The following is a 25,460-nucleotide window of genomic DNA, read 5'->3' as shown; positions in this document are numbered from 1 at the left end:
CAGCAGACACATCATCAGACCCCAGAGGTGAGTCTGAGATGAACCAGAACTTCAAGATGACATGTTGCGAGATTGCATATCCTATGCAAACTTTCATTCTATTCTCATACTCTTTTCATTTTCAAAAAAAAATAAATAATTTCTAGTTGCAAAGAAATACTGGGGACAAAAGCTGCATAAAGTAAGTTGGGGATGCCACCATATGATCAGTCCTGGTTGCATTACTGGATCACTCATCTAACAGTTAAGCATGTTTAGGGCACTAGGAAAGGGAAATCCACCCCCCCCCCCAAATCCATTATTTTAATGAAAGCATCACAGTAAACATTATGGGAAACGTAATTTGTCATACTTCTTTTATGATTTAGTGTTATATTTATTTGAGTTACATCTGAGAAGGGCCACCAGAATTTGTCGGTAGTTTGAATTTTTAAGTCCTTATCCCAACTCTTCTTGAAAATATTTAAGAACAAAACAACAACCTCAGAGATGGTCTTTTCATTCTACAGTGTGTTATGGGAAAAAGAATTGTTTGAAAGTCTCAATACCTTCTTTTGTCTGCTCTCAGCAGCAGCCAGTTGTGTGGACATCCTTTCTTGCATTTTTCTGCAGTGGGCCATGACTGCTTCCAGGATGGAGAGGGGGTTGGTACAAACTGGCTTCTTCTCTTTATCACCAGCACCTGCTTCATAGTCTCTCTGCAGTGCCAGGAATGGGTCATTTAAATTAAATCTCCCATACCGTTCCTGGATAAATACCTCCTTCCTGCGAGCCTAGAACAAAATCAGAGGAATGTATTCAAGAAAGAAATGAAAATATACAGAAGGCTATTTATATGAAGGTTCTGTGATTACTGCTCCAAATGGTATTTCACAACTGTCATGAGTAATAGCTTACGTGTGATGTCAGGTGGTGAGTGAGAGGTAAGGGGACCCCAAACCCTGACCAGCCTGCCATGCCACTCAGTCTTTCAAATTTTCTTCCTTTGGAATATTGTCTTTTAAATTACAAAAGCCGCAAATATAGTTTTTTTTCCCATGACGCCTACTCCTTCAAGGATCTGAATTTTAGGTACAGTCTTTTCTCATTTAGAGTAAAATAAAAAATATCAACAACAATTAAAATAACTTTCAGCGAAAATTTCAAAAACAAAATAATATGCTTATAGAACTTACATTACACATAATCCTCGTCACGTTAAGTCACAAAATATAAATCTCCAAGTTTTGTACAGAAAGAATTTTATAAATATTTGAAGAAAATATTTCATGAATTTTTTTATGTCAAAAATCACAACATTCACATTTTGTGAAGTGTGACCAACTACAAAAAAAACCTCCAGAAAATTAGGAAGATGTAAAAGTCTTCTCATCATTGAAGGACATTAAAATATAGTTCACAGAGTACCAGGAAAGAACGTAACCTCATTTTACTTTAAATGTCAGTCCATCAGCGTTAAAGTAAATTTCACATCCACTTGGCACTAAATGCAATTTTCTATAATTAGCCTACAGTGAATGGCCTTTGCACAAAATGGAAAATAGCAGTAGAGATATATTGAAAACAAGCAACATTTTCCTAACTCAGGTCATTTGGAATAGCTACCAGAAAAAATTATTCTATGTCACTGCCAGTGGAAAAACTAAATTACAATAAATCAAGCTTAATTGTCCAAAATGTTAAACATGCTTTCTAAAGAAATATTACATACATTTCCTTAATTTAAAGGCAACTGCGTTGATTAACTCAACTTTTCCATTTTAAGACCATTATCAGCAAGCCAAAAAGTAGATAAACACAAGTACAATGTGGGAAAATCTAATGTTTTTTTTTCCTATTACCAAACTAGATTAGGAAATACAATTTAAGAAAAGTCCAATTTCACCATAAATTTAAGCTAGCTTTCAGAGGATCATTTTAGACTTAAAAGTCAAAGTGGTTTATGAATCAAAAAGCATTTCGTATTTCTAGATTCTTCAAATTCAATTATGCAATCAATAAGCTGAATAAGTATCACTTCAGGGATGCAATTACAAAAGCAATTTCATTTTGTCCTTCACTTTTCTATTAATTTTTATTCAATGTAGTAGTTCATCCCCCCACTTCTGGATGAAAACTTGGGGTAGCCCCCATGGTTTTTCTAATTACTTTTATCTAATACAATTCCTATAGTCACTTTAAAATATAAAAGTCTCAATTTGGTTATTAGAATATCCAACTTCAGTGGTATGATGGCTTCCCTTCCCCAGCTAAGATCTGCACCACCTGGGAAGGAAGTGTTTAAGAAAATCTCTCTTTTATCCAATCTTCTGCCCCTCTTTCTTAGCTGTTTTAGTCCTCTCTAGGTTGGAAGGGACCAGAGATAGAGGATGATGAAGATGGAGGTGAGAGGAACAGGAGCATTCTACCTGACTGGTTTAGTCGAGAAACTAGCCTTACCAACTGGGTGTGGCAAATACTTAAAGCCTACTCTTTTCCCATGAAGTGCTTGGTGGCTTGAGAAAGCCACACCCCCGTTCTCACTGCTGGGGACCCTTCATCTACAGTTTCCCCAATATAAATCATAAATTTAGGACAGACTACATAACCTGCAGAGCCCACTACAAAATGAAAACATGGGCTCTTTGCTAAAAGTTATTAAGAATTTCAAGATGGTAACAGCATATCCTTTAACCAAGTCTAGGGTCCTTCTAAGTGCATGGCCCTTTGTGACCACCCATGAAGCCAGCCTTGCATACACATCTTCTGTAGCATCTAGAATCCAGTTTTTTGTTGGCTGAGGTCCCATGTTCTCCAGACTTCTCTACTGAACAGGATCTGAATCAATCTCATTCCTACTCTTTGATGCCTATGGCCCAACCTAGTCTATGGGAAACACTCCTGAATCTTCATTTAAAGAAAATCTGGGAGTGCAAGATGACCACTGCAACCATCTTTCTGTCATTTCCACACAATGCCTGCTTTTTCAGCCCCACCTCCACTCAGAGCACCAAGACCTAATAAGGAGAAACCTAGTAAGCCATTAAATAGTCTGGCTGAAGCGCTTTCCTCTTGAGGTGAAGGGAAAAGCAACTAAATTGGGGGGGGGGGGGTGCACAGCATTCTCTCCAGAGAAATGCTTTCATAAAAACCTTTCTCTCTTTAATCGCCAACAATTAGGTTTTTTTATACCCTTAATGTGGGTAAGGAATTTAAAAGTCAAAGCTGGATTTCACACTGTCTTCTGAAAATTTTGCATCTTGGACCTCATTTTAGTAACTAATATTTATCACTATGGGTCCCCTGCTGAAACTTACATTTTAAAAACCGGTTAAAATTACCTGATGTCTACTTACACATCCAACATATTTTATGATGTACAATATCTGTAACACTAACTCAAGCCATTTCTTAACCACACACGCTATTCTTAAATCAGAGTGAACTTTTGATAAATGGGTTAAAATTAACTTTTATATAAGAGGTAAATACATATATCATAGACTATTTCCAGTTTAAACAGATTTTATGGTCTGAAAAAATTTTTTTAATTAATTAATTTATTTATTTTTGGCTGCATTGGGTCTTCGTTGCTGCACGCAGGCTTTCTCTAGTTGCGGCGAGCGGGGGTTACTCTTTGTTGTGGTGCGCGGGCTTCTCATTGCAGTGGCTTCTCTTGTTGCGGAGCACGGGCTCTAGGTGTGTGGGCTCAGTAGTTGTGGCACTTAGGCTCAGTAGTTGTGGCTCGTGGGCTGTAGAGCACAGGCTCAGTTGCTCGGCGGCATGTGGGATCCTCCTGGACTAGGGATTGAACCTGTGTCCCCTGCATTGGCAGGCGGATTTTTAACCACTGTGCCACCAGGGAAGTCCCCTGAAAAATTTTAATACCTTTTTTTTCTTTTTTTTTTTTACTACTGTGAAAGTTTTGCGTGTATTTTTTGTTGTATTTTTGCTTTATTTTAAAATTACTAGCTTTAACTGTGGCATTGTCAAGTATGGGCAATTTTTTTTTTCTGCTGGAAATGTTGTATAATTATATGTCTACAGGATCATAAACATAAAACTGCCAACTGGTTTACTTTGCCAATATAGACTGACGCTTAACCTTTATGACGAAGTTCAAGACACATACATTAGCTTCTTTTAAGGGAAGAAGTAGGGCTAACAAGCTACGCAACTTTGTCCCCGGTATCTTTCATTTTCAAAACGAGATCAATGAAGCAGCCTCATTTGTCTCCAAGACCCCTAGAGTATACACAAAAAATATGATTTCATTTTCTTTTAAAGTTCCTAAAAGCCTGGAAACCTCAGGTAAAATGAATGTGAAGATTTTATGCATTCCATTAAACTGACCCCTGATCCCATGTTTATTGCTTTAAGACAGTGGTCCCCAACCTCTTTGGCACCAGGGACTGGCTTTGTGGAAGACAATTTTTCCACGGACTGGGGGGTGGCGGGGGAAATGGATGGTTCAGGCAGTAATGGGAGCAATGCGGAGTGGCAGATGAAGCTTCACTCGCTCACCCTCGCTCACCTCCTGCTGTGCAGCCTGGGGGTTGGCGACCCCTGCTTTAAGAGATGCCAGGTAATAATTCTACTCTATAGCCATATAGGAATTTATTTATACATGTTACATATATTCAACATGCATTTTTTATATCCTTGACTTAAAGTTAGAAGCAGGGGTTCTCATTTTTCAACTATTAATGTTTATTTCTTATAACATTCTTGTAAGAAGTATACCTTTCTTAGCATATCTTTCTTTGTAACAGAGTGCTTAATTTTGAATGTACCACATTACTTTTAAAAAGGGCAGATCAACAATATATACAAGTATTAATATTTAAGGAGACTGTAATAAAAAAGGACTTCAAATGTGTATCATACTGCATTTGAAGAGGCCGTTCCTTAAAAAAAAAGGAAGAGCTGAATGTGCAGATAACTTCTTGGTTTATGCATCAGAATTACTTGAGAATGAAATGCATTTCAGGGTAATGAGTCATTTGAAGACACAGGCTAACTATAAGTATGAAAACAGACTCAAATTCTTAAAACCAGCTACACTGATAAGTAAAAATATAATTTCATCAGAATGTGAAGCTTTATAGAATCTTGAGAAAATCACAAGCAAGAAATAAAAACATGGCCATTATTAATGGAGGATTTGACCGATACAGAGTTCCTACTTTTGGCTTTCATTGTTTTGTAAGATCAACTGAAGTAGGTTGGACCCGACCAGTAATAATAAAAAGAAAAGTATTTAGCTATTCAACTTTTTCTATAGCGTGTAATCCTCTTAGGAAAAAAACCCTACAACTTGGATTGTAAGTCACAATTAAAACATATCACCGATTAATTTTAAAACATATTGACAAACTTGTAGCTAAAATTATTTTGTCTAATGAAAAGCTGGAATGATTTTGTAACATTAAAAAATATCAATACTTATAAAAGATAACTTTTACTGAGAGCATATTTTTTATTGCTAGGTTTTCATACTCACTTTCTCCTAAACCTAAGTCCAGAAGATAGCCACTTTTTAAATTCTCATTTTATAGACAAGCAGACTGAGGCTCAGAAAGATTAACTTACTCTCCCAAGGTCATTTCAACAGGAGCTGGTATTCAACCTAGGCAGTCTTTCTCCAAAGCCTACTCAATGAAGTATTTTGTAATTATGACTAGAGTATTTTGGAACACTAGAAAAGGCTTCAAAAATAAGTATTGTTTACAACACTATTCAAACCGATACAAAGAAATAAAGTTTGAAAGACAAAAATATGACAATATTCTAAGTAGTTAACAGCTTTCCATATGCTCTATATGTACTTTCATTGTTACTGACCATATACTAACATAATGTAATCAAACTTAAGCGTTTTTTCCCCAAGATTCTTCAGAGATTTTATGCAAGTGCAAAATACAGTTCAATAAGAAAAATGGTTTCTAAATATGCTTTTCCCCAAAAGCATATTATCAAAAAGCACTGACTACCTAAAAATTAAAAAACCAAACCCAAAACCCACTAGCATTAATACAGATCTAACTGCAAGAAGACTGCAGAGGAATTCTGTCCTCAGCTCCAGCCTACTCAACACAGTGGCCACTGTCGTGGATGCCAATGATACAAAACTGCAAGGCAGGGATGGTCGAAATGATGAGCCCGATCTGACAAGATGGACTTTCACAGGAATAAATATGAGTCAGTTCTTGAGTAGAAACACAGAGGCAAGTATGAAAACCACTTAGGGGCTGCAATCAATACTACATTCAAGGATTGAACCATGAAATGAACACTGTTCCTCCACCACACCTCAAACCAGGACTCCACATCAGGCTTCATTAATTAATAGAAAATAGCTGTCAGAACTAGACAATCCCTGGACTACTGAGCTCACTTCTGGGTGAAATATTTAAAGAATGATAAACAGAAAAAGGACCTGAAAACAGAACTGAATATAAAAAGAAAATAGGAATGCTTAAAAGACTTAGAGTAGCACGATAGCATTCTTTCAATATCTGGAGTCATTTCATGTTTAAAGAGGTATTTAACTATTTACCTGATTCCCAAGGAACAGAATTATCACCATTATAATAAGGAATGTTTAAGGGTCAAAGCTGTTCCAAAGATACAATAGGCTGGGGGCTTCCCTGGTGGCGCAGTGGTTAAGAATCCGCCTGCCAATGCAGGGGACACGGGTTCGAGCCCTGGTCTGGGAAGATCCCACATGCCGCGGAGTAACTAAAGCCCGTGAGCCACAGCTGCTGAGCCTGCGCTCTAGAGCCCACGAGTCACTACTGAAGCCTGTGTGCCTAGAGCCCATGCTCCGCAACAGGAGAAGCCACCGCAATGAGAAGCCCGTGCACCGCAAGGAAGAGTAGCCCCCACTCGCCTCGACTAGAGAAAGCCTGCACACAGCAACGAAGACCCAACACAGCCAAAAAAAAAGAATAAATAAATAAATAAATAAATAAATAAATAAAGGATACAATAGGCTGCACTGGACTGGAGTGAAATCTGCCTCTGGCTGTGTTTCAAACATCGGCTGAAATGGTAGAAATGGGGAGCAAGGATCTCAAAAATCAGGAAGGCTGTTGGCTTCTAAATCCAGAGGGATGGAAAATACATATTTTTCCAAGAAGCCAACATAAAAATTCATCTATCTAGTTCTAAATCTCTGTCTTAGTGGTAAGAAGTTCCAGTAGACCCAAAATTTTTTTGAAACTAAAATTAAGAGCTCTTCTAAGAAGTAAGTGGAAAAAATCCTACTTGCAAATAAATCTCACTCTAAGAGGGGTGAAATATTCTAGGAGCCTGTTTACACATTCATATACAACACACACACACACACACACACACACACACGTTAAGTAGAGCCCAGAGGGTGGGAACAGCTATGTGAAAGTTACACAGTCTTTTGGAGAAGGATAGTCACTGCCCTTGGATGATCACAAAGGCTTAGAAATTCACTAGCCAGGAACAAGATATAACTTCCTGGAATAAGAATAAAATGTCCAAAAGTCTAAATAGTTCAGTTGAGTGAACACATTTCAGACATTGCTTATATGTGGCAAGACATACACGGGACACAGAAGTGAAGGCACGTCATGGCATCACGTGACCTCTCCTGCAATGCAGGAGGAGTATGTCAGAGAAGAGGCAGGTTTTCCCTGCTCTCTCCCCTCCCACTCTTATGCCCCAACCTTGCGGCCATAATATCCTACCTGCTCATGGACAAAATAATCTGGATGTGCGGAAACTGTCATGCCAGGAATACATTTACATAATGAATATCGTGAATCATATATCAAGACTGACTTAGATTTATCTGGTTCCTGAGGCTAAAATCTCGAAGTCATACTTCAATAAACCACCAATTTTCTCACAGAAATGTAGACCATTCTAACAGAATCTATGAAATGGCTTGATTTCACAGAAGCCAGAGCCAGAAGTAATCTCCCAATCCTTTATGCTGACCTTGCCTGCAACTTACCACCTTGCACACACCCATCAGTGCTCATCTCAGTGGCCCACGCTCATCTGTAAAAATAAGATTACCTTTATTGCCTAACTAGGTCAAGAATCGTACACTATGCCTCACTGTTCTGCTCTCTTGCTCGGAGTAGACATTTATTAAACTATCAGCACACTTTAAGCCGAATCCAGGAATGGCCTCCCAATTTGTCTTAATACATCTCTCCAGGCAGTCACCACCCATCAATCAGAACTGGAACACAGATGAATGACCTGCCAACTCTGCCCTGGGCAGTTAATTGCTACAATTAGCTATATCTTTACCTCTACTAGACAGTTAAAACCATGCCTTTTATGTCTCTGTACTACCAGTACAATACACCACATGTACCAATTACTTATTTAAGGCTGATAGAAGTAATAGCTTCTATTACTGGGATTAGTCATTCTCAATGACCCTTAACTAGAAACAAACTTTTCATATCAAAAACCAATAATTTTAAATTTCATAAAAGAGGCACTATTACTCAACATTAATAAAAAACTAAATAAGTATGCTTATCCACATCTATAAGCATATTTGAACTATTTTTTTATTTAAAATAATACATGTTTGCTGAACTTGGGGAAATATGATAAAAGGGAAAAAGAAGAAAAAAAAAATCCATGATTCAATCATCAGAAAGTAGCTACTATTAAGTTTGCCTGGTATTCTACAACTTATTTTTTCCAAGCACGTACAAAAATAGCTATCAAGGACTTAAGGGAATATGTTTTAAGCAAACTTTCTCATTTAGTTTGCTAAACAGTTCCCATTTCAATGATCTATATCAATATTTTAATAGTATTCCATAAATGAACCCTTACATACTAAAAAAGTTCATTGTTTATCACTTATTTCACTTTCAATTGTTCTAACATACCTGGAGGTAAACCTGTGGGAATATTTATAAAATTCACTGAGGTAGTATTACTGGGTTAAAAAATAAAAACATTTTGGTATGAAAGGGTTTTTCACTATCCAAAAATCAATCAGTGTGATACATCTTGTTAAGAGATTGAATAAAAACCATATGATCATCTCAATAAATGCAGAAAAAGCTTTTGACAAAATCCAACATCCATTTGCGATTAAAAAACAAAAAAACTCTCCAGAAAGTGGGCATTGAGGGAACATACCTCACCATAATGAAGACTTTTGAAATACATTACCAAGTTCCTCATCAGAGGGTGTTTGCCAATTTTATTCCCACCAGCAGTAGTATTTTTGCATCTATAGTTATGAGGGAGATTGGCCCATGTTTTTCTTCTGTATTTTTTAAAAATCTTTGTCAGTTTGGAGATTAGGATACCGCCAACCTCAAAAAATGAGTTGGGCCATGATGCCCGCTCCTGTATTTTCTGAAAAGTTTTGTGTATATTATTTATTTTTTGAATGTTTGATAGAATTTACCAGTGAAACCATTTGGGTCTGAAGTTTTCTTTAGGGGAAGGTTTTTTTTGTTTTTTTTAAAAATTAATTAATTAATTAATTTATGGCTGTGTTGGGTCTTCGTTTCTGTGCGAGGGCTTTCTCTAGTTGCGGCAAGTGGGGGCCACTCATTATCGTGGCCTCTCTTGTTGTGGAGCACAGGCTCCAGACGCGCAGGCTCAGTAATTGTGGCTCACGGGCCTAGCTGCTCCGCGGCATACGGGATCTTCCCAGACCAGGTTTCGAACCCATGTGCCCTGCATTGGCAGGCAGATTCTCAACCACTGCACCACCAGGGAAGCCCTAGGGGAAGGTTTTTAATAATGAATTTTTAAAATAGATACAGAGCCATTTGGATTTTTTATTTCTTCTTTTATCAATTTTGTAAGTTGTATTTTTCAAGAAATGTGACCACTTCCCCTAGGGTGTTGAAGTTGTTCACAGTATATCACTTTACTATCTGTAGGATCTGTAGTGATAATCCTTTTTTTCATTCCTAATATTGGTGGTTCGTGTTCTTTTGTTCTTGCTCATTTTAGCCAGGAATATGTCAATTTTGTTGATTTTTTTCAATAGCCAGCTTTTGGCTTCTTTAATTTTCTATATTGTCTGTTTTGTATTTTCTTAATTGCTGATCTTTAACAACAACGAAAGAATATCCTTCTACTTAGTGTTTACTTTGTTCTCCTCCTTGTAGTTTCTTACTGTAGAATCTTAGGTCATTGATTTTTAGATCTTTCTTCTTTTTAATACAAGCATTTAAATCTCTCAATTTCCCTCTCAACATTGTTTTAGCTGTATTTAAATATTTTGATGTATTTTGCTGCCATTCATTTTCTAAATTTGAGATTCTGTCTTTGTCACATTGAAGTGTTTTTTTTTTCTCCAAAAAATTCCAGATATTTGGAATTTTCCCAAATAGCTTATTGTTACTGATTTCTCATTTAATTCTATTGAGGTCACTGAATACAAATGTCAATTAATTAAAGTGGTTGATAGTGTTGTTCATATTATCTATGTTCTTTTTCCCTATCAACTACTAATTGTTCTATCAACTACTGAGAGAGATATTAAAATCTACTATGATTATGAAATTGCCTATTTCTCCCTTCAATTCTATCAATTTTTGCTTCAGATATTTTGAGATCTGTTATTAGTTGCATACACATTTATAATATGTCTTTGTGAAGAAGCATCCTTTTATTATTATGAATTGCCTTACTTCTATAATACTGGGTCTTTTTTATATCTCTTATTCTGTTTTGTTTATCTTCCTATTCATAATTCTCCAGTACAAATGTTTTCATTTGTATTATTAAATGCTATCCACCAAAAGGACAAGCCTCCTTCACAATATCAGTTTCTAAGAATTTCTTTGCTATGCTACCAGCTTATTCTTCTAGATGAAATTTAGGCTTACAACTTCTAAAAATTTAAGCAATGATACCTCTGATTGAAATTATGTATAAATTAGAAACACATTTGAGGAAAGGGAACTTTTTCATAAAATTAACTCTTGCCATTGGAAAACAATCTTTTATTAAAATTTGCTTTTATATATTATAGTTTTCTATTTTCAAATCAATTACCATAAATTTGAGAATAAAGGGATACTTATGACAAATCTTTGTTAATATCCCCACTTCCCTAATTATCTGTGCACAGTACATACTTTATCTTGACTAAAATTGCTGAAGCAGTAGTTCTCAATCCTAGCTGCTCATCAGAATCATCTATGTAACTCTTCAAACACAGCTCTGGCCCAACATAATCAGTAAGTCTATAAAGATTCTCCTAAGCACTTTGATGCCTCAGCCAAAGATACGAATAACCAATTTCCTGCTTCTCTGTACACTTTTCTACCATTATTTCCACACTTAATATCTTTATGCTTATTCCCAACTAGATAAATCTTTAGGTCATTTACTTTTCAAGCAACTTTCGGATGGGAATATTTTCTATCTTTGCTCATCTGAAGATGACTTCTATTTCCTTCTAACATTCACTTTGTCTGGGTAAAAACATTCTTAGGGGGTATCCCAAGACTCCTGTATCCAACAGTGCACAGGAACAAGTCCACGGCCAGGTGGATTTTGCTCCCTTTCAGGTAAGCCGCCTGCTTTTCTGCCTGATTAAATCAATTTTCTAACCTTAAAATTAATAAATAACATTTAAGATTATTCCTGGTGCTGGCTGGTATTTTCCTGGCATGTAGCTTTTTCATCTAAAGACTCTGCTACGCCTTGGTTACAGCAACCATTTCACTCGTCCTAGTCTCTCTGAGGAGCACCAATTTTTCTCCCAGTGGATCTCCATTCTCTATGTTCTACACACATGTATCTTCATTTCTAATTTGTCACTTTAATCCCTTCCTCTGGGTTCTGGGATATCTTAAATTTGTCATGGATTCAATGTTTTTATAGTGCTGATTTTTTTCACTCTTACTTCTAATAGATACTTTAATTCTCCTAGTGCACTTTAAAGTCTCGTAATGACCACATTAGGTAGGTACCGCTGTCCTCACATTACAGGTAAGAGCACTGCAGCAGAGAGGGCAAGGGGCTTGTCTACGGCTGTGTGGCTACAAGGGGTGCAGCCGGGACTCACTCCAGCCGTCTGCCTCCAAGATCCACGCCCCATCCTCTGCTTTCTTCCCCTCAGCTGTGCAGCCAGTCAGCTCTCCATCACAATCTGGCTCACCCACCATTTCGTCTCACTTCAGAGCCTATGTTTCCTTGAATTTTAAGACGCAAAGCAGATGCTATCTAAAAATTACTTTCTAAAATTTACTCGTTTCTCATAATAATTTTTGTCAGATGTAGGTTGTTCCTTTGCATTTTAAGTGTTACCTTCCTTGTTCTACGCGGCAAAATCTTTCATAGGCCCTATGGGTTTCTCTCTTTCTTTTCTTTTTTTCTGTTTACTCCATCTTTGGGTCACTAGGAGTCAACCCAGATCTGGTGTTTATCCAAAAGCAGGTAAGGTAGAAGCTCCCTGAATATCTTGACTCTCCAGCCAGTTGCCATTAAAATGTTCCTCTAATATCGGGAGCAGTGAGCAGACTGGTGCAAATTTACATCACAAGGCTGCTTTCAGCTGAGAGGAGTGACAGGAAGTCAGAGCCACAGCCCCCGCGAGAGATATGGGCTCCTGTTAGGTGCCCCCCAGCCTGTGTGTTAAGGACGAGAAGCCTCTTTGGCTGAACCTGCCCACTAGGCATGAGCGCATGTCTGCGGCATCCTCTGTCCTGACAGAATGTTAGGTAGTGGCCCCATTGCCCAGACAGCTCTCTGGTTGTTGCAGCAACCTTTCTTTCTGATGCTTCTCCTTCACAGTCATAGAGAGGGATTTCAAGTGGCAACTCCCTACCTATCCCTTAGCCTGCCCTCGCCTCTCCAAATCCTAGGAGGTAGGAGTTGGCTGGCTCTTTGCACATCACAGGTCCACCTCCTGAGAGAGCATCACAGGGACCCAGGAAGTGAGTCGGCTGGTCCTCATTCATCCCTCTGTCTGGTCACACAAACATTCTACCTAGAAGATATTCCTTTATTTTTCAGGACATGGGAAGTACAACAGTTGAGAGAGTGGGCTCAGAGATCAGACAAAAAGGATGTGAGTAGTGACTCTGCCACGTCCAAGGTATGTACACTCGGGCTGGTTACTTTACTCCCCTGGGTCTTCTCCAGTTATATGAAGTTAACAGAGTACCTAACCCAGAGAGTTGTCGCTGTTGTTTTGAAGGATTAATGAAATAATGCACGTAAGGCACTTAGCTGGGTGCCTGGACAATACTGCAAGTATAATAAACGATAGCTACCATTTTACTAATGATGAAATTCTTTCTAGCTTGTAAGTTTTTGCTTATTTTTATATCCTTTAGCCTATCTCATCAGAGAAATGAGAAGCTGGGAGGCCAGTGCCAAAGTCACCATGTTATTTAGAGCTCCCAGGAGAAGTTTATCAAGCTTCTAGCATGCTGGGTGATTGTGTTCATGTGTGCATTCACACACATAGAACTATCCTGCCTCTTCGGTTGCAACATACTCCTTAAGGGAAAAGCCCTGTGCTCCTAATGGTCCATTATTCTAGACACCCCTCAGTGTAGTGGAAGGCCAAGCACTGAGGGTGCGCTCATGAGATGCTACATGTGCAGTAAAATAGAATCAACATGCCCGTGGATGGAAATGAACTCATCATCCGACACTTACAGAAATGCACATGAATATGACAGTCCAGGGATAGAGAAGATATAAAGTCCTTTGAGAGATTTTTTTAAAGGATTACAAAGCAAAATACGAAGACTTAGAACAAAATACAATAGAATCTTATTTCAATACCACTCTTTGATACATGAAATCAGTTCTAACGTAAGTCCAATGATGTGTTCCCAAACAGCACATTTACAGAAAGGAGATGCTGTTGTGCCATTAACTTTATAAGCTTTGCCTTATTAATGGATGTGTTTTTCAGCTCTCAGGGTAAATTTAGATGTCAACATGTAAATATTCTATTTGTAGCCTTAAAATAACAAATGTACACTAGCCACTCATTTGCTGAAGCTCTAAATCACATTGTCTTCTAGAATTTCTAGATACTGAATAAATTGGTAGAATTTTTCCAACAAAATATATTACCATCAAAAAACCTATCAAAGTTTGTTGCATTATAGTAAACTAGCGAAAGAGTAGCTTCTGGTAAACAGACTACTTAGAACATCTGTAAGAAAATATGCTTCTGATGCAAATCAAAACTACAGTGAGGTATCACCTCACAGAGGTCAGAATGGCCATCATCAAAAACTCTACAACAATAAATGCTGGAGAGGGTGTGGAGAAAAGGGAACCCTCCTACACTATTGGTGGGAATGTAAACCGATACAGCCACTATGGAGAACAGTATGGAGGTTCCTTAAAAAACTAAAAATAGAGCTATCATATTATCTAGCAATCCCACTCCTGGGCATATATCTGGAGAAAAGATACATATACCCTAATGTTCATTGCAGCACTATTTACAATAGCCAAGACATAGAAGCAACCTAAATGTCCGTCAATGGAAGAATGGATAAAGAAGATGTGGTACATATGTACAATGGAATACTACTCAGCCATAAAAAAGAACGAAATAATGCCATTTGCAGCGACATGGATGGACCTAAAGATTGTCATACTGAGTGACGTAAGTCAGACAGAGAAAGACAAATATCATATGATATCGCTTGTATGTGGAATCTAAGAAAATGGTACAAACAAACCTATTTACAAAACAGAAGTAGAGTCACAGATGTAGAAAACAAACTTATAGTTACCAAGGGTGAAGGGGAGGAGAGGGATAAACTGGGAGATTGGGATTGACATATACACGCTACTATATATAAAACAGATAACTAATAAGAACCTAATGTATAGCACAGGGAACTCTAATCAGTACTCTTTAATGACCTATATGGGAATAGAATCTAAAAGAGTGGATATATGTATATGTATAAATGATTCACTTTCTGTACAGCACAAACTAACAACATTGTAAATCAACTATACTCCAATAAAAATTTAAAAAAAGAAGATATGCTTCTGATGATTAAAAAGAAAGTAAAATTTTACTCAACCATTGATTTTAAAACAAGTGTTTGAAAAATAAGGCTTCTGTAGAGTGGTCTGATACTATCCAGGGAAGCAATTACCACTTCTGGGTACTGAATATTCACGTACCAAGCACACTGGCAGGGATTTGGCAGGTACACTCTTCATGTTTGCTGGACCAAGTTCCTGTTCTGAAAATTCTCAAACAGGTTTTCCCCCCATTTGCATGTTATTCACATTATCATGGCTACACAGAAGCATTTTCTGATTTGGCTTTAATCACCTAGAACTTTTGACTCATAACAAGAAAAACAAAACCAGCATTAAAAGCCTTGTCTAAGATGAACATACAAGTAGGTATCCAAACAAACAAAGAGAACCTCAAGAGAAAGCAAGGTAGCTTCCTTGAAAGATTTCAGTATTTTGGGAATAATGTAGTTCACCAATATGATAATTCCGGAAATGCTTACTTATCTGTGACTCAAGCAAAGAAATGTGGAAACAGTAGTGGGTGTGGGAACAGTGTTAACATAAACATCCCCACGTGAAAAATTTAAAAAGTGAAAAACAAAGAAAGGCAGTGTTGTCTCCTGGGGACAATATAATAGATAATTTCTGTGGGCAGAGGTTGTGATTAAAAATTTAAAATATGGTCCCTCTTAAGAGCTGCAGGAAACATAAGTTGACTCAGTTAAAAATAAAATTCCCCAGGACATAGAGAGAGAATGGTGGTGATGATTTGCTCTCAGTGCTGCATCCTCTCCCACCTCCTTACAGAACTAGTCCTGGTCATTGAGAGGAACTCACCAATCACAAGGCCTGCTGAGCATCTGGAAAACATAAACAGAAAGATCTCAACATTCTCACCGTCTACCAGCTGAAGATGACTCACTCCGTATCAACAACCATCAAGGGAAATGGAATGTCGACAGTTTGAAAGCAGTCTTTATTCAAACCCCGTCAGTAATTTGACCACCATTAAATGTTCCCCAGTCCCTAAAATAATGTACCTCCTGTACTCCTCGCAGCAAACCAGAAAACCACCGCAGCTGCAAGAAAAGGATCACTCAGTACACAGATCACTGGGCAGCCCTGGGAGAAAGCAGAGTCCTTGGAGGGTAACTTCATCACATGCCAGCAATAAAGACGGTGTGTGTGCCCCACAGATGGTGGCAGATGTGCAAACCTCAGGTCGGACACTCCTAGCTCCTCTCAAGTCAGAGTCAGGGACCTAGCAAGGAAAAGGTGAGGGGGAAGAGCTGATCTTATTCAAGGGAGTGGCAGATCTCAGCAGGACAAGTGTCATTTGCAGGAAGAGGGTAAGAATCCATTTCAGACCATGCAATTTTGTCTTCCTTCATTGCATTTGATGCAACAACAGCTGTGAAAATACTTTATACACGATTAACTGTGGTGCATAGGTTGTTTGGTATTACTAATATAAAATCGAATAGGTCATTTATCAGAGGTTTGTGTTGGTTCACATTGGTGAAAATGCTCAACTATTTATGTTTCTGCTAGACTTTTCTTTTTGCTTTACATCATTTATTCAATGAGAATTCATCAGGCAACGTCTGTGCATGGGCCATTTTTCTGTAGCAATCAGCTGCCTTTGTCTTCTTTATTCTGCTTTGTGGGCAGGATGGGGAAGGGGTAGTGTATCTTAAATAGTCTGTAATAGAGAATAAATTATAGAATACTGTAAGCATGTGCTACACATTATGAAACAGTTAAAATGTGGCATCTCCTCCAAAGGAGTTTAGGCCAAGATGAATGATAATCATTTCCAGAGTCTCCAACATGATTTATGACTGGCTATGGTCAATTTCTGAAAAGAGTAAACCTGAACTCTATTTTTAAAGCCTATTCTTGTAAAAATCCATTTTCTCTTCTCCAAGCTATGCCACCCACTTTCTTAGTGAAAGTGAGCATGGGTCTGAAAGCGTCTGTGGGCTCAGACTAGATGACACAACTCTTCTGTGTAGGTGGCGCATGACAGCGCTCGGTGGAGGTTGCTGCAGGAAGGAGGTCAGGACCCTGCCATTCCCACCCCCTCTATCCTGGAGCAGCTACTGAAGGCATCTGTTTCTGTCCTTTAATACCCTTAGTCTCCCATTAGTATTCCCGGAGAACATAAGAACAGCAAAAATAACAAAGTTAGGATGGGACTAAGGTTGTCCCCCTCTGCCAAAAACATGTCAGTTCTTAAACTCTGGTCAGTTAGACAGAGTGTTGTTTAAGTAGAACTAAAGCCCGTGGTCACAGTCTCTCAGCCAGAGTAGACAACACTATCATTCATACTAAAGACAGTCATTCTCATCTGATGATGAATACAAGATCAGATGATGCTATCAAACTCCCGGAAGACACACATCCCTAGGAGCTATAGGACGAGGAATGGGCATCCACACGCGCTCGTTCAACCACGGTTGCAAGCGGCTGTCTCCCCATTTGGCTAGCCAGCAGGAAAGGATGTGGGTATACTTTAACTGCCTCCAGAGTAAATGCCCCAAATAGGAATCACATCCACAGCCCTGGTTCACAGTAGCCCTACCCTCGAACTGACTGACCTTACTGCGTACCAGAACTTATAAAAGAGGAGTTGTCAAGAGTCCAGCTGAGGCATCATGATAGTTGTCTGAGCTGACTTGATACAGCTGTGCATTTAGGAGATCCCTCTAGAACAACATCATGCTTGCCAGTGGACGGACAGACGGCTTTGCCTGTGTAGTCTCCTTTTAAATATTGGTACCAGGCACATGGATACTTGCAGCTGTGTTTGAGAAGTAAAGGATAACGTGCACTTGAGATCAAGCCTGGCATCCACAGAAACAACTCTTACTCCATTACATATAAATAACAGTATCAACAGAAAAGTCCACCAAAATGACCAAAAAATCAATTTATGCAAGGAAAAATCTTAATAGCCCATTTCCAAAACAGTTCTTTTTGAAGTTGATTTAGTACCATCTTAATTTTATTACTATTTCTCAATGCTAAAATGACCCCAGTAGACAACAGATTATTTTTAAACACACACACAACACATATGGAGTGTACAAAAGGCAATCAAATTCTCTTTATGTCCAGGAGGATAATAATGGAATAAATGCACCTCTATAAATGATCTACATTACAGTGCTTTTGCTACGATTCTATTGAGCCAAAGTCACACTAGGAGGCCACGAGCAAGTGCTCGGTGGGTATCTTCTAAGGTCAATCATCAGCACTAGGACACATTAAGAATCTACCCTAGGATTAATAAACCTGTGTGCCCACGTCTGAGTGAAAGGACAGAGACACAGCAAAACACACTCTGCATCTGTTATTCCTCTTCCTTTCTTCTTCTTCTTCAAGAGTCAAGAACCAGATTTGAAAATAAGAGTAAAGAATTAGAACTCGAAACATACAGCCACTGGGAGGAATGTTGTCCTCAGAGCTGATGCGTTATTTGGAAGGAGAGGGAGAGGGGCACAGGGAGGCGTTACGAGTCACTGAACTGGGGCTTCCCTGGTGGCGCAGTGGTTGAGAATCCACCTGCCAATGCAGGGCACACGGGTTCGAGCCCTGGTCTGGGAAGATCCCACATGCCGCGGAGCAACTAGGCCCGTGAGCCACAATTACTGAGCCTGTGCATCTGGAGCCTGTGCTCCGCAACAAGAGAGGCCGTGATAGTGAGAGGCCCGCGCACCGCGATGAAGGGTGGCCCCCGCTTGCCGCAAGTAGGGAAAGCCCTCGCACAGAAACGAAGACCCAACACAGCCATAAATAAATAAATAAATAAATATTAAAAAAAAAAAAAAAAGTCACTGAACTGCTGATGGTTTTCCAACAGTACCGGCTCATTCTTTCTTCATCACGAAGCCCCATAGGCAGCATCAGCACCACTCTTCCACTGGCTCGATGGCCTGGAGCCTGCCTGCTCCTCCCAGGAAATAAACACCTCTCAGTCTGAATGAATTGAGAAAGTAATCATTGTTTTTGTTTCACAACAAGATAATAGGAACTTGTATTTGAACTACTCTTTAGGAATGAACAGCCTAGATTACCAAATAGTCCAAGAATCCTATTGGCTAGGAAAAGGCTAATGATGTTTCCACCTGTAAGCTTTTTTTTTTTTTTAAGTAATGAAACTTAGGGTAAGGTAAGGTATAATTCTAACTGTGGATGAAATATGTGCCAGTTAGGACACTTGCATTTTAAATTCCAACACTTAGAGAAAGATAAAAGATAAAATGGTTTCTCTATGACTTTAGTGCCCCCTGTTCACTGAGAACTCTGCCATCATCCAGGAGGCCGTGAATTGTGTGGATGAACAGGAGGATCGGAGCTCACGATTTCCTAATATCCTTGGCTCCAGCAGCCTTCACCAGAACCCTCCCTCGACGTCCTCATGTCCTCGGACTTCATCGTAACCATGCCAAGATCTCAGAGCCTTCCTTCTCCCTCAGCTCATCTCCCACTCCCCAACCACTTTTTCTCTCCTTGCAGTGTAGAGCTCATGTTTGTCCAGATGCTTCTGTTTTTTCAAGCCATTATTTCTCAGTACCATCAGCTTGGATCCACCTAGAATCTGCCATCTGTGTCTCTCAGGAGACTAAACTGTGCTGAAACACCCAACAGCTTATTTTAAAGCCAATACACATTTGAAGTCTCCAAACTCACCTCGGCCCAAGGAGCCAAGGCTACTACAGGTTCAGTGAACGATATTGGCTCGGAGGAGGCCTATTCACCATGTGTCTCTGGTTCCATGATGAACATTCCAAACCTTCTCTGTGCTCCTAATCCATCCATAGCCCCCTCATGGCACTCAAGCCTTGCTTTCCTCTTCATGCTGGTGATCATTTTTTCCCACAGCACTCTCAAAATTCTGTTCCCTCCTTTATGATCTTTTTCAAAGGAAACCATTTCTTTGCCCCTCTCTAAGGTTATATATTCTATTTATGCCTTGCTTTCCCTCTCTAATTCCTTTTATCTCTAAGCTGCCACAAACAGTACTCTGTGATCAAAACTACTTCTTACAGACCCTTAAATTCAACTGCCGCTAAATAACTTACCCTCGGTCTTTCCAGCCCAGAAAAATCAGTAGGTACCAAACTGAAGTCTTCATCTTCTCTACCAAACACCTCTCACCTCACACACTCTCTGCCTTGGTTGTGGCATCACCACAACTCGCCTGAAACCTGAGTGTCGGCAGATGCCACTTTCACCACTCTCGTTCCCACAGCGTATCAGTCGAGACTTATCATTGCCACATCTTAAATATTGTTCACATTTATCACCTCCTCTCCATCCCAGGCACCACTGCCTTACTCTAGCTGCTTGTCATCTTTCTCACTAACACTTGCAACAGTATCCTGCTTGGTTTCCGCATCTCCAGGCCTGATACCTCTCCAATCAATCTTTCTCTTTGCTGACCAGAAGAACCACCCCAAAATGCAGGTCGAAGGTATTACTGCATTGCTCAAAAGCTGTAAAGAGCTCTTTATTATGTAACAGTGAAGCACAAACCCTCATCAAGGTCTTCCATGAGCTGACCCCTTATTGTCTCTCCTCTCGTGTTTTCTTTTTGTTTTTTGGTTTTTTTTTTTTTTTACATACTACCACCCACCCTCCTCCTCTTCATCTCCTAAGCTTTTTATTAACTATATTTTCTTATTTTCCGTATTCTTGCTGTTCTAGCATCTGAGGCCTCACTGACGAGGGGAAGACAGTCCCTTTCAGAGCTAGCCAATTTGTAGAGATAGCAAATTACTCTTCTGCAAATGTGCCTTTCATATGCAAACCAACCAACCTGCAGCCCATGCCCCACCCCTCCCCTGCCTTTATCACCTCCTTTATCAAACTCTCCCTCATTAAACCCACTATCCCCTGTCCTAATCACTCCAGGGACAGATATCAGCCAATAAGGGGTAGTTCCTACCTCCTGGAGCTTTTTGAAATTATTCAAACTAGTCACCTTACCCATCCCTTCCCACAGAAACCATAATAAAAGGCTTTCTGCCCATCCTTTCTCCTTGCTCCTTCTGCCTCCAGACCGACCCTGGTGATTCCCCACGTGGCCCTGTGTGGCAACGCCGTGCCTTCTATTTCTCAGGATCTGAGTATAAAAACTTCTTCCGTCATTGCCATGTCTGTGTCTTACCATATCTGATTAAAACAAATCCTGGGTACATTTTAAAACAAGTTTCAACTACAAAACTATTTACAGGCCTTTAATTCACCATGCTGTTTCATGCCACTGTATGTAGAGCTGGTAAGCTGTATTTTTCCAATGAGACTGAGTTCTAGTTTGCCTTTCTCTGTAAAGCCTTTCCTGACCCTCCAATGCTGAACCCTTTCTCTCTGTGCCACCACCATATTTTGTATATAGGTCTTGGCTGAACATTTGCGATTCCAGCACAACACAGTTGATTGCTTGAAAGTCCTTCTCTCCTCTCTCTCCTCCTAGGCTAGGCTGTAAACTACAAGGTAGATACTGGGTCCTACTCTTGGTTATCATGAGTACTGAGCTTAGTACACAATAAACAATGAATTCTTTATGAATTAATTTAAATGTACAACAATAGTGTTAGTATTGAATAGTGCTAATGACTAGCTTTGCTACTTTGAAATAAAGCTTTCTGATTAAGAATTTCCAGCTGGAAAAAAAAAGCTAATCAGTAACAACCTTGCACACAGCTTACTCTCAGCCATTGAAAGTATTCAAAGAGGTAGAGAGGGAGGGAAGAAGGGAGGAAGGGAAATGACATCTTAATGGTGGCTCAATCAAATATATTGTCTTTAGAATGTATCTCGTATATATATTTGGCTAAGAGTATGTGATATAACTTAAGAATCCAAAATACAATACCTCCAAAAAACAGAGAAGACAATCTGATTCTGAACTAACAGGAACTTATGCTAATTTCCTTTTTATCTCCCTACCCAAGATTCTTATGATCCACTCCAGTTAGGAAAAGATATAAAGCTGATCTCTCTTTTCTTCCTCATGAGAAGCAATTTAAAATGTCAATGCTAAGTTGTAAGAATGTAAGGTAAGTACACAGTTTGAGGGAAAGAATATTTACTTATGTCAACTTAGTAAAGAAGTACTGTATAAAATTAACATTTAAAATGAACAAGCATTACTTTCTAAAGTGTTGATCATAAATTTCTCCATCTTAACATTTGGAGAAAAATCATTTACAGCATTCAAGTCTGTTGCTTTCAAGAAGTGATGAGATTTTATCATTTGTTCTATTTTCTTTTCAACACAGGAGCGTTAATTCTTTGGTCCACGTGGAAGGTATTAGGTTGGGTTTACTTATCTTCTCAGAACCAAATAATTCTGGCCCTTTAAAAGCTACACAAGCAAAACGTTCAGGTTTTACTTATTCAGAGTTGCCTCTTGGGAATGCTTCAGAGTTACACAACAGTGTTCCAATTTTCCTCCTCTCTTCAGGTAATTGCCAGCATCAATAAAAGGAAAAACAGCTTACGATGCTCACATCCTCAGGTGGAATTCTGAACCCAAGAGGGCCAGCTGCCATGCGTGGATGGATGCCCTAACCGTCCAGCCTCCCACAAGGGACGGCCGAAGCTGCATTTGAATGGTGCTTGTAGGAGCGAACCGCCCTCTGAGCCCCAGGGACACCACAGTGAGTTATCAGGGTGCCTTGTCCTCAAGAAAATGGGCACAGTAACTCACACGGCTCTCCTTGCTTAGAGCTAGAGGGTCTGCCTGAGCATCTGGAAAGAGATTGAAGATTCTAGGGAGGCAAAGCCACATAATTCAGTCCAGGATGGAGGCTCTGGTTTCCAGCGGCCTGGATTTGAATTTTGGCTCTAAAATTTCCTAGTTCTGTGACTTCTCCCAAGTTGCTAACCACCCTAAGCCTCAGTTTCTCATGTGTTAAATGGAGATAATACCTAAGTCATAGGACTGTTGTAAGGTTTAAAGAGATAATTAATGTGTGGTGCATAGCATGTTGCCTGACACAATGACAAGTGTGCAGTTCTGTCGCTCTTAGTGAAAGAGGATAATTTATATACCACTTATAAACTACCCAGGCTAAGTCTGGGTCAGAGGGATGGTCACAGGAGGCTTCATTACCAAGGTGATGCTTCTACTTCTTCCTGCTACTTCAGGTTTTAAACACAAGCCATGTTCTTGCATTAGCAAGCTAAAACCTGCTAACTTTTTTTTTTTTGAAAAAGACTGCACATTTAGAGCAGTTTTAGATTCACAGCAAAATGGAGAGGAAGGTACAGAGATTTCCCATCTACCTTCTGCCCCCCACACAGGCACAGCTTCCCCCATTAGCAACAAACCCCACCATAGTTGTGTATCTGGTACAACTAATAACCTTATATTGACACATCCTCAAGGAGTGTACACAGTTTACCCAAGGGGTCACTCTTGGTCTTGCGCATTTTATGGGTTTGGACAAATGTACGGCATAAACCCACCATTACAGCATCATACAGAGTAGGCTGGCTGCCCTAAAATTCCCCTGTGCTCCAGCTGTTCGTCTCTCTCTCCTCAACCCTGCCGCAACCACTGATCTTTTGACTGCCTCTGTTTTGCCTTTTCCAGAATCTCGTGTAGTTGGAATCAGATTGGCTTCTTTCGCTTAGTAATCTGCACTTAAGGTTCCTCCACATCTTTTTATGGCCTGACAGCTCATTTCTTTTCAGTACTGAGTAATATTCCATAAATATCCCCCAGTTTATTTATCCATTCACCTATTGAAGGGCATCTTGGTTGCTGCCAAGTTTTCAAAATTATGAATAAAACTTCTGTAAACATCTGTGTGAACATAAGTTTTCCTTTGGGTAAATACCAAGGAGCACAATTCCTGGACTGTATGGTCCACGTATGTTTATTTTTGTAAGAAACCTCCAAACTGGAGTACCAAAAGCGACTGTACCATTTTGTAGTCTTATTACCAATAAATGAGAATTCCTGTTGTTCCACATCCTCACCAGCATTTGGTATCGCCAGTGTTTGGATTTTGGCCATTCTAATAGGTGTGTAATGCTGCTAAATTTTTATCATTTCATGGGGTGTTTTCCCCCTTATGTTTCTCTTTGTATTAAAACTGAAGAGGGTGATCTTTAAGAACACAGCTGGGAAGGTTAATAAATGTAACTCTTGTAGAAGACATCCTAATCCTCCAATTCAGCCAATGTCATAGTTTTCAGAGAAACCAGAGCCAGTCTTCTCCTGCGTAGAGTTAACCTGAAGAAATAGATCATAGTTGAGAAATGGAGAGAGTGAGACTGCGTTCTGATTGACATCATTTGAGTCCTTGGGTCTAGCCAGACCTGAAAGCTAGACTTACTCCTGTAATTCTTCAATTACATGAGCCCATCTATTTCTTGGGAGTTATTTGGTTTCTCTCACTTGCAACCAAAAAAATTTCTCAATAACAAGGCACTGAACTCCACACTTTGGTAACAACCCCCTGCCACCACCAACAAAATGTTCTTTTTTAACATCTGCTAGCCTCACAAACTTTTCTCACCACCATGAATCCCCTCTGACAGCATCTTTTCCAGATTCTTTCTGATTTCTACTTCTCTTGTCTTGGTATACCCTGGCTACCTTCTTTGCTCTTATACTCTTCCTGTCAATGGCTCTAACCAGTCTCTCCCAGTTATAGAAATGCCAACTACCTGTATAAAAAGGATGGCCTAAAAGACCTAGAAAGGGACATCCACCTGAAGCTGTGGCCCACAGTGTCCCTCATTATCTGACGTCTGTCTGCCTTCCCAGCCTCACCTCTTACTGCCCTATCTCTCACACTAGCCCAGTTGAACCCAGCCAACCCACAGAGATCATGACAAGAACCAATCAGTGTTTAAAATCACAAAATTTTGGCAAAGTGTGTTATATGGCAAGAGATAACTGTAATATGGGTCTAAGGGACACAGTCTCCTGAGGGGAGATACATAGACTCTACCTAGAGGTAAACACCAGGTAACAAGATGCCTAGTTTAATGCTTTCTACAAACACTCAGCAGTTTACTGCTTTCTATGAACCCTCTCAAGCACCAGAGTCCACCTTTGGTGTGAGCTACCACCATGGTGAAATGGACAAAAACTAGACTCTGAGCCCAAAGATCAGAGATCTGCCACTAAGATCAGCAGACAGTTGACCCGCTGAGCTGCAGTTTCCCATCTAGTATATGGGAATGTTATAAAGAATACATAGCACAAAACAGGAGCATGGTCTCTAATGCTAATATTATTAAAGAGCTTAATGTTGTTTCTGACACCTTGTTTGGGGGTGCAACTTAGACTACAGGCAATTGTTCCCTTTAGACACGATTCAATCATTACAAAAAGAATAGAAAGAAGAATTTTAAAAATTCATTAACATGTATTAACTCTGCATTAATCACAGGCCCAATCTTTGAAAACTATCCTAGCTACTAAAAGGATTTATATATTTGAATTCAGACTTTTT

At 39.4% G+C, this 25,460-nt stretch overlaps 1 protein-coding gene across 1 annotated transcript in view; it reads right to left on the bottom strand.

Moving 5' to 3' along the window:
- CTTNBP2 (cortactin binding protein 2) overlaps positions 1-25,460 on the bottom strand; it is a 167,020-nt gene that overhangs the window by 92,065 nt on the left and 49,495 nt on the right. The window contains exon 3 of the mRNA XM_057549875.1: positions 549-773. Within this exon, the coding sequence (XP_057405858.1) occupies positions 549-773 (225 nt within the window). The remainder of the gene's footprint in view (positions 1-548; positions 774-25,460) is intronic.

Source organism: Balaenoptera acutorostrata, chromosome 7 (genome assembly GCF_949987535.1).
Source record: "Balaenoptera acutorostrata chromosome 7, mBalAcu1.1, whole genome shotgun sequence".
NCBI classification, from domain to species: Eukaryota; Metazoa; Chordata; class Mammalia; order Artiodactyla; family Balaenopteridae; genus Balaenoptera; species Balaenoptera acutorostrata.
This window is presented reverse-complemented; position numbering and strand designations above follow the sequence as displayed.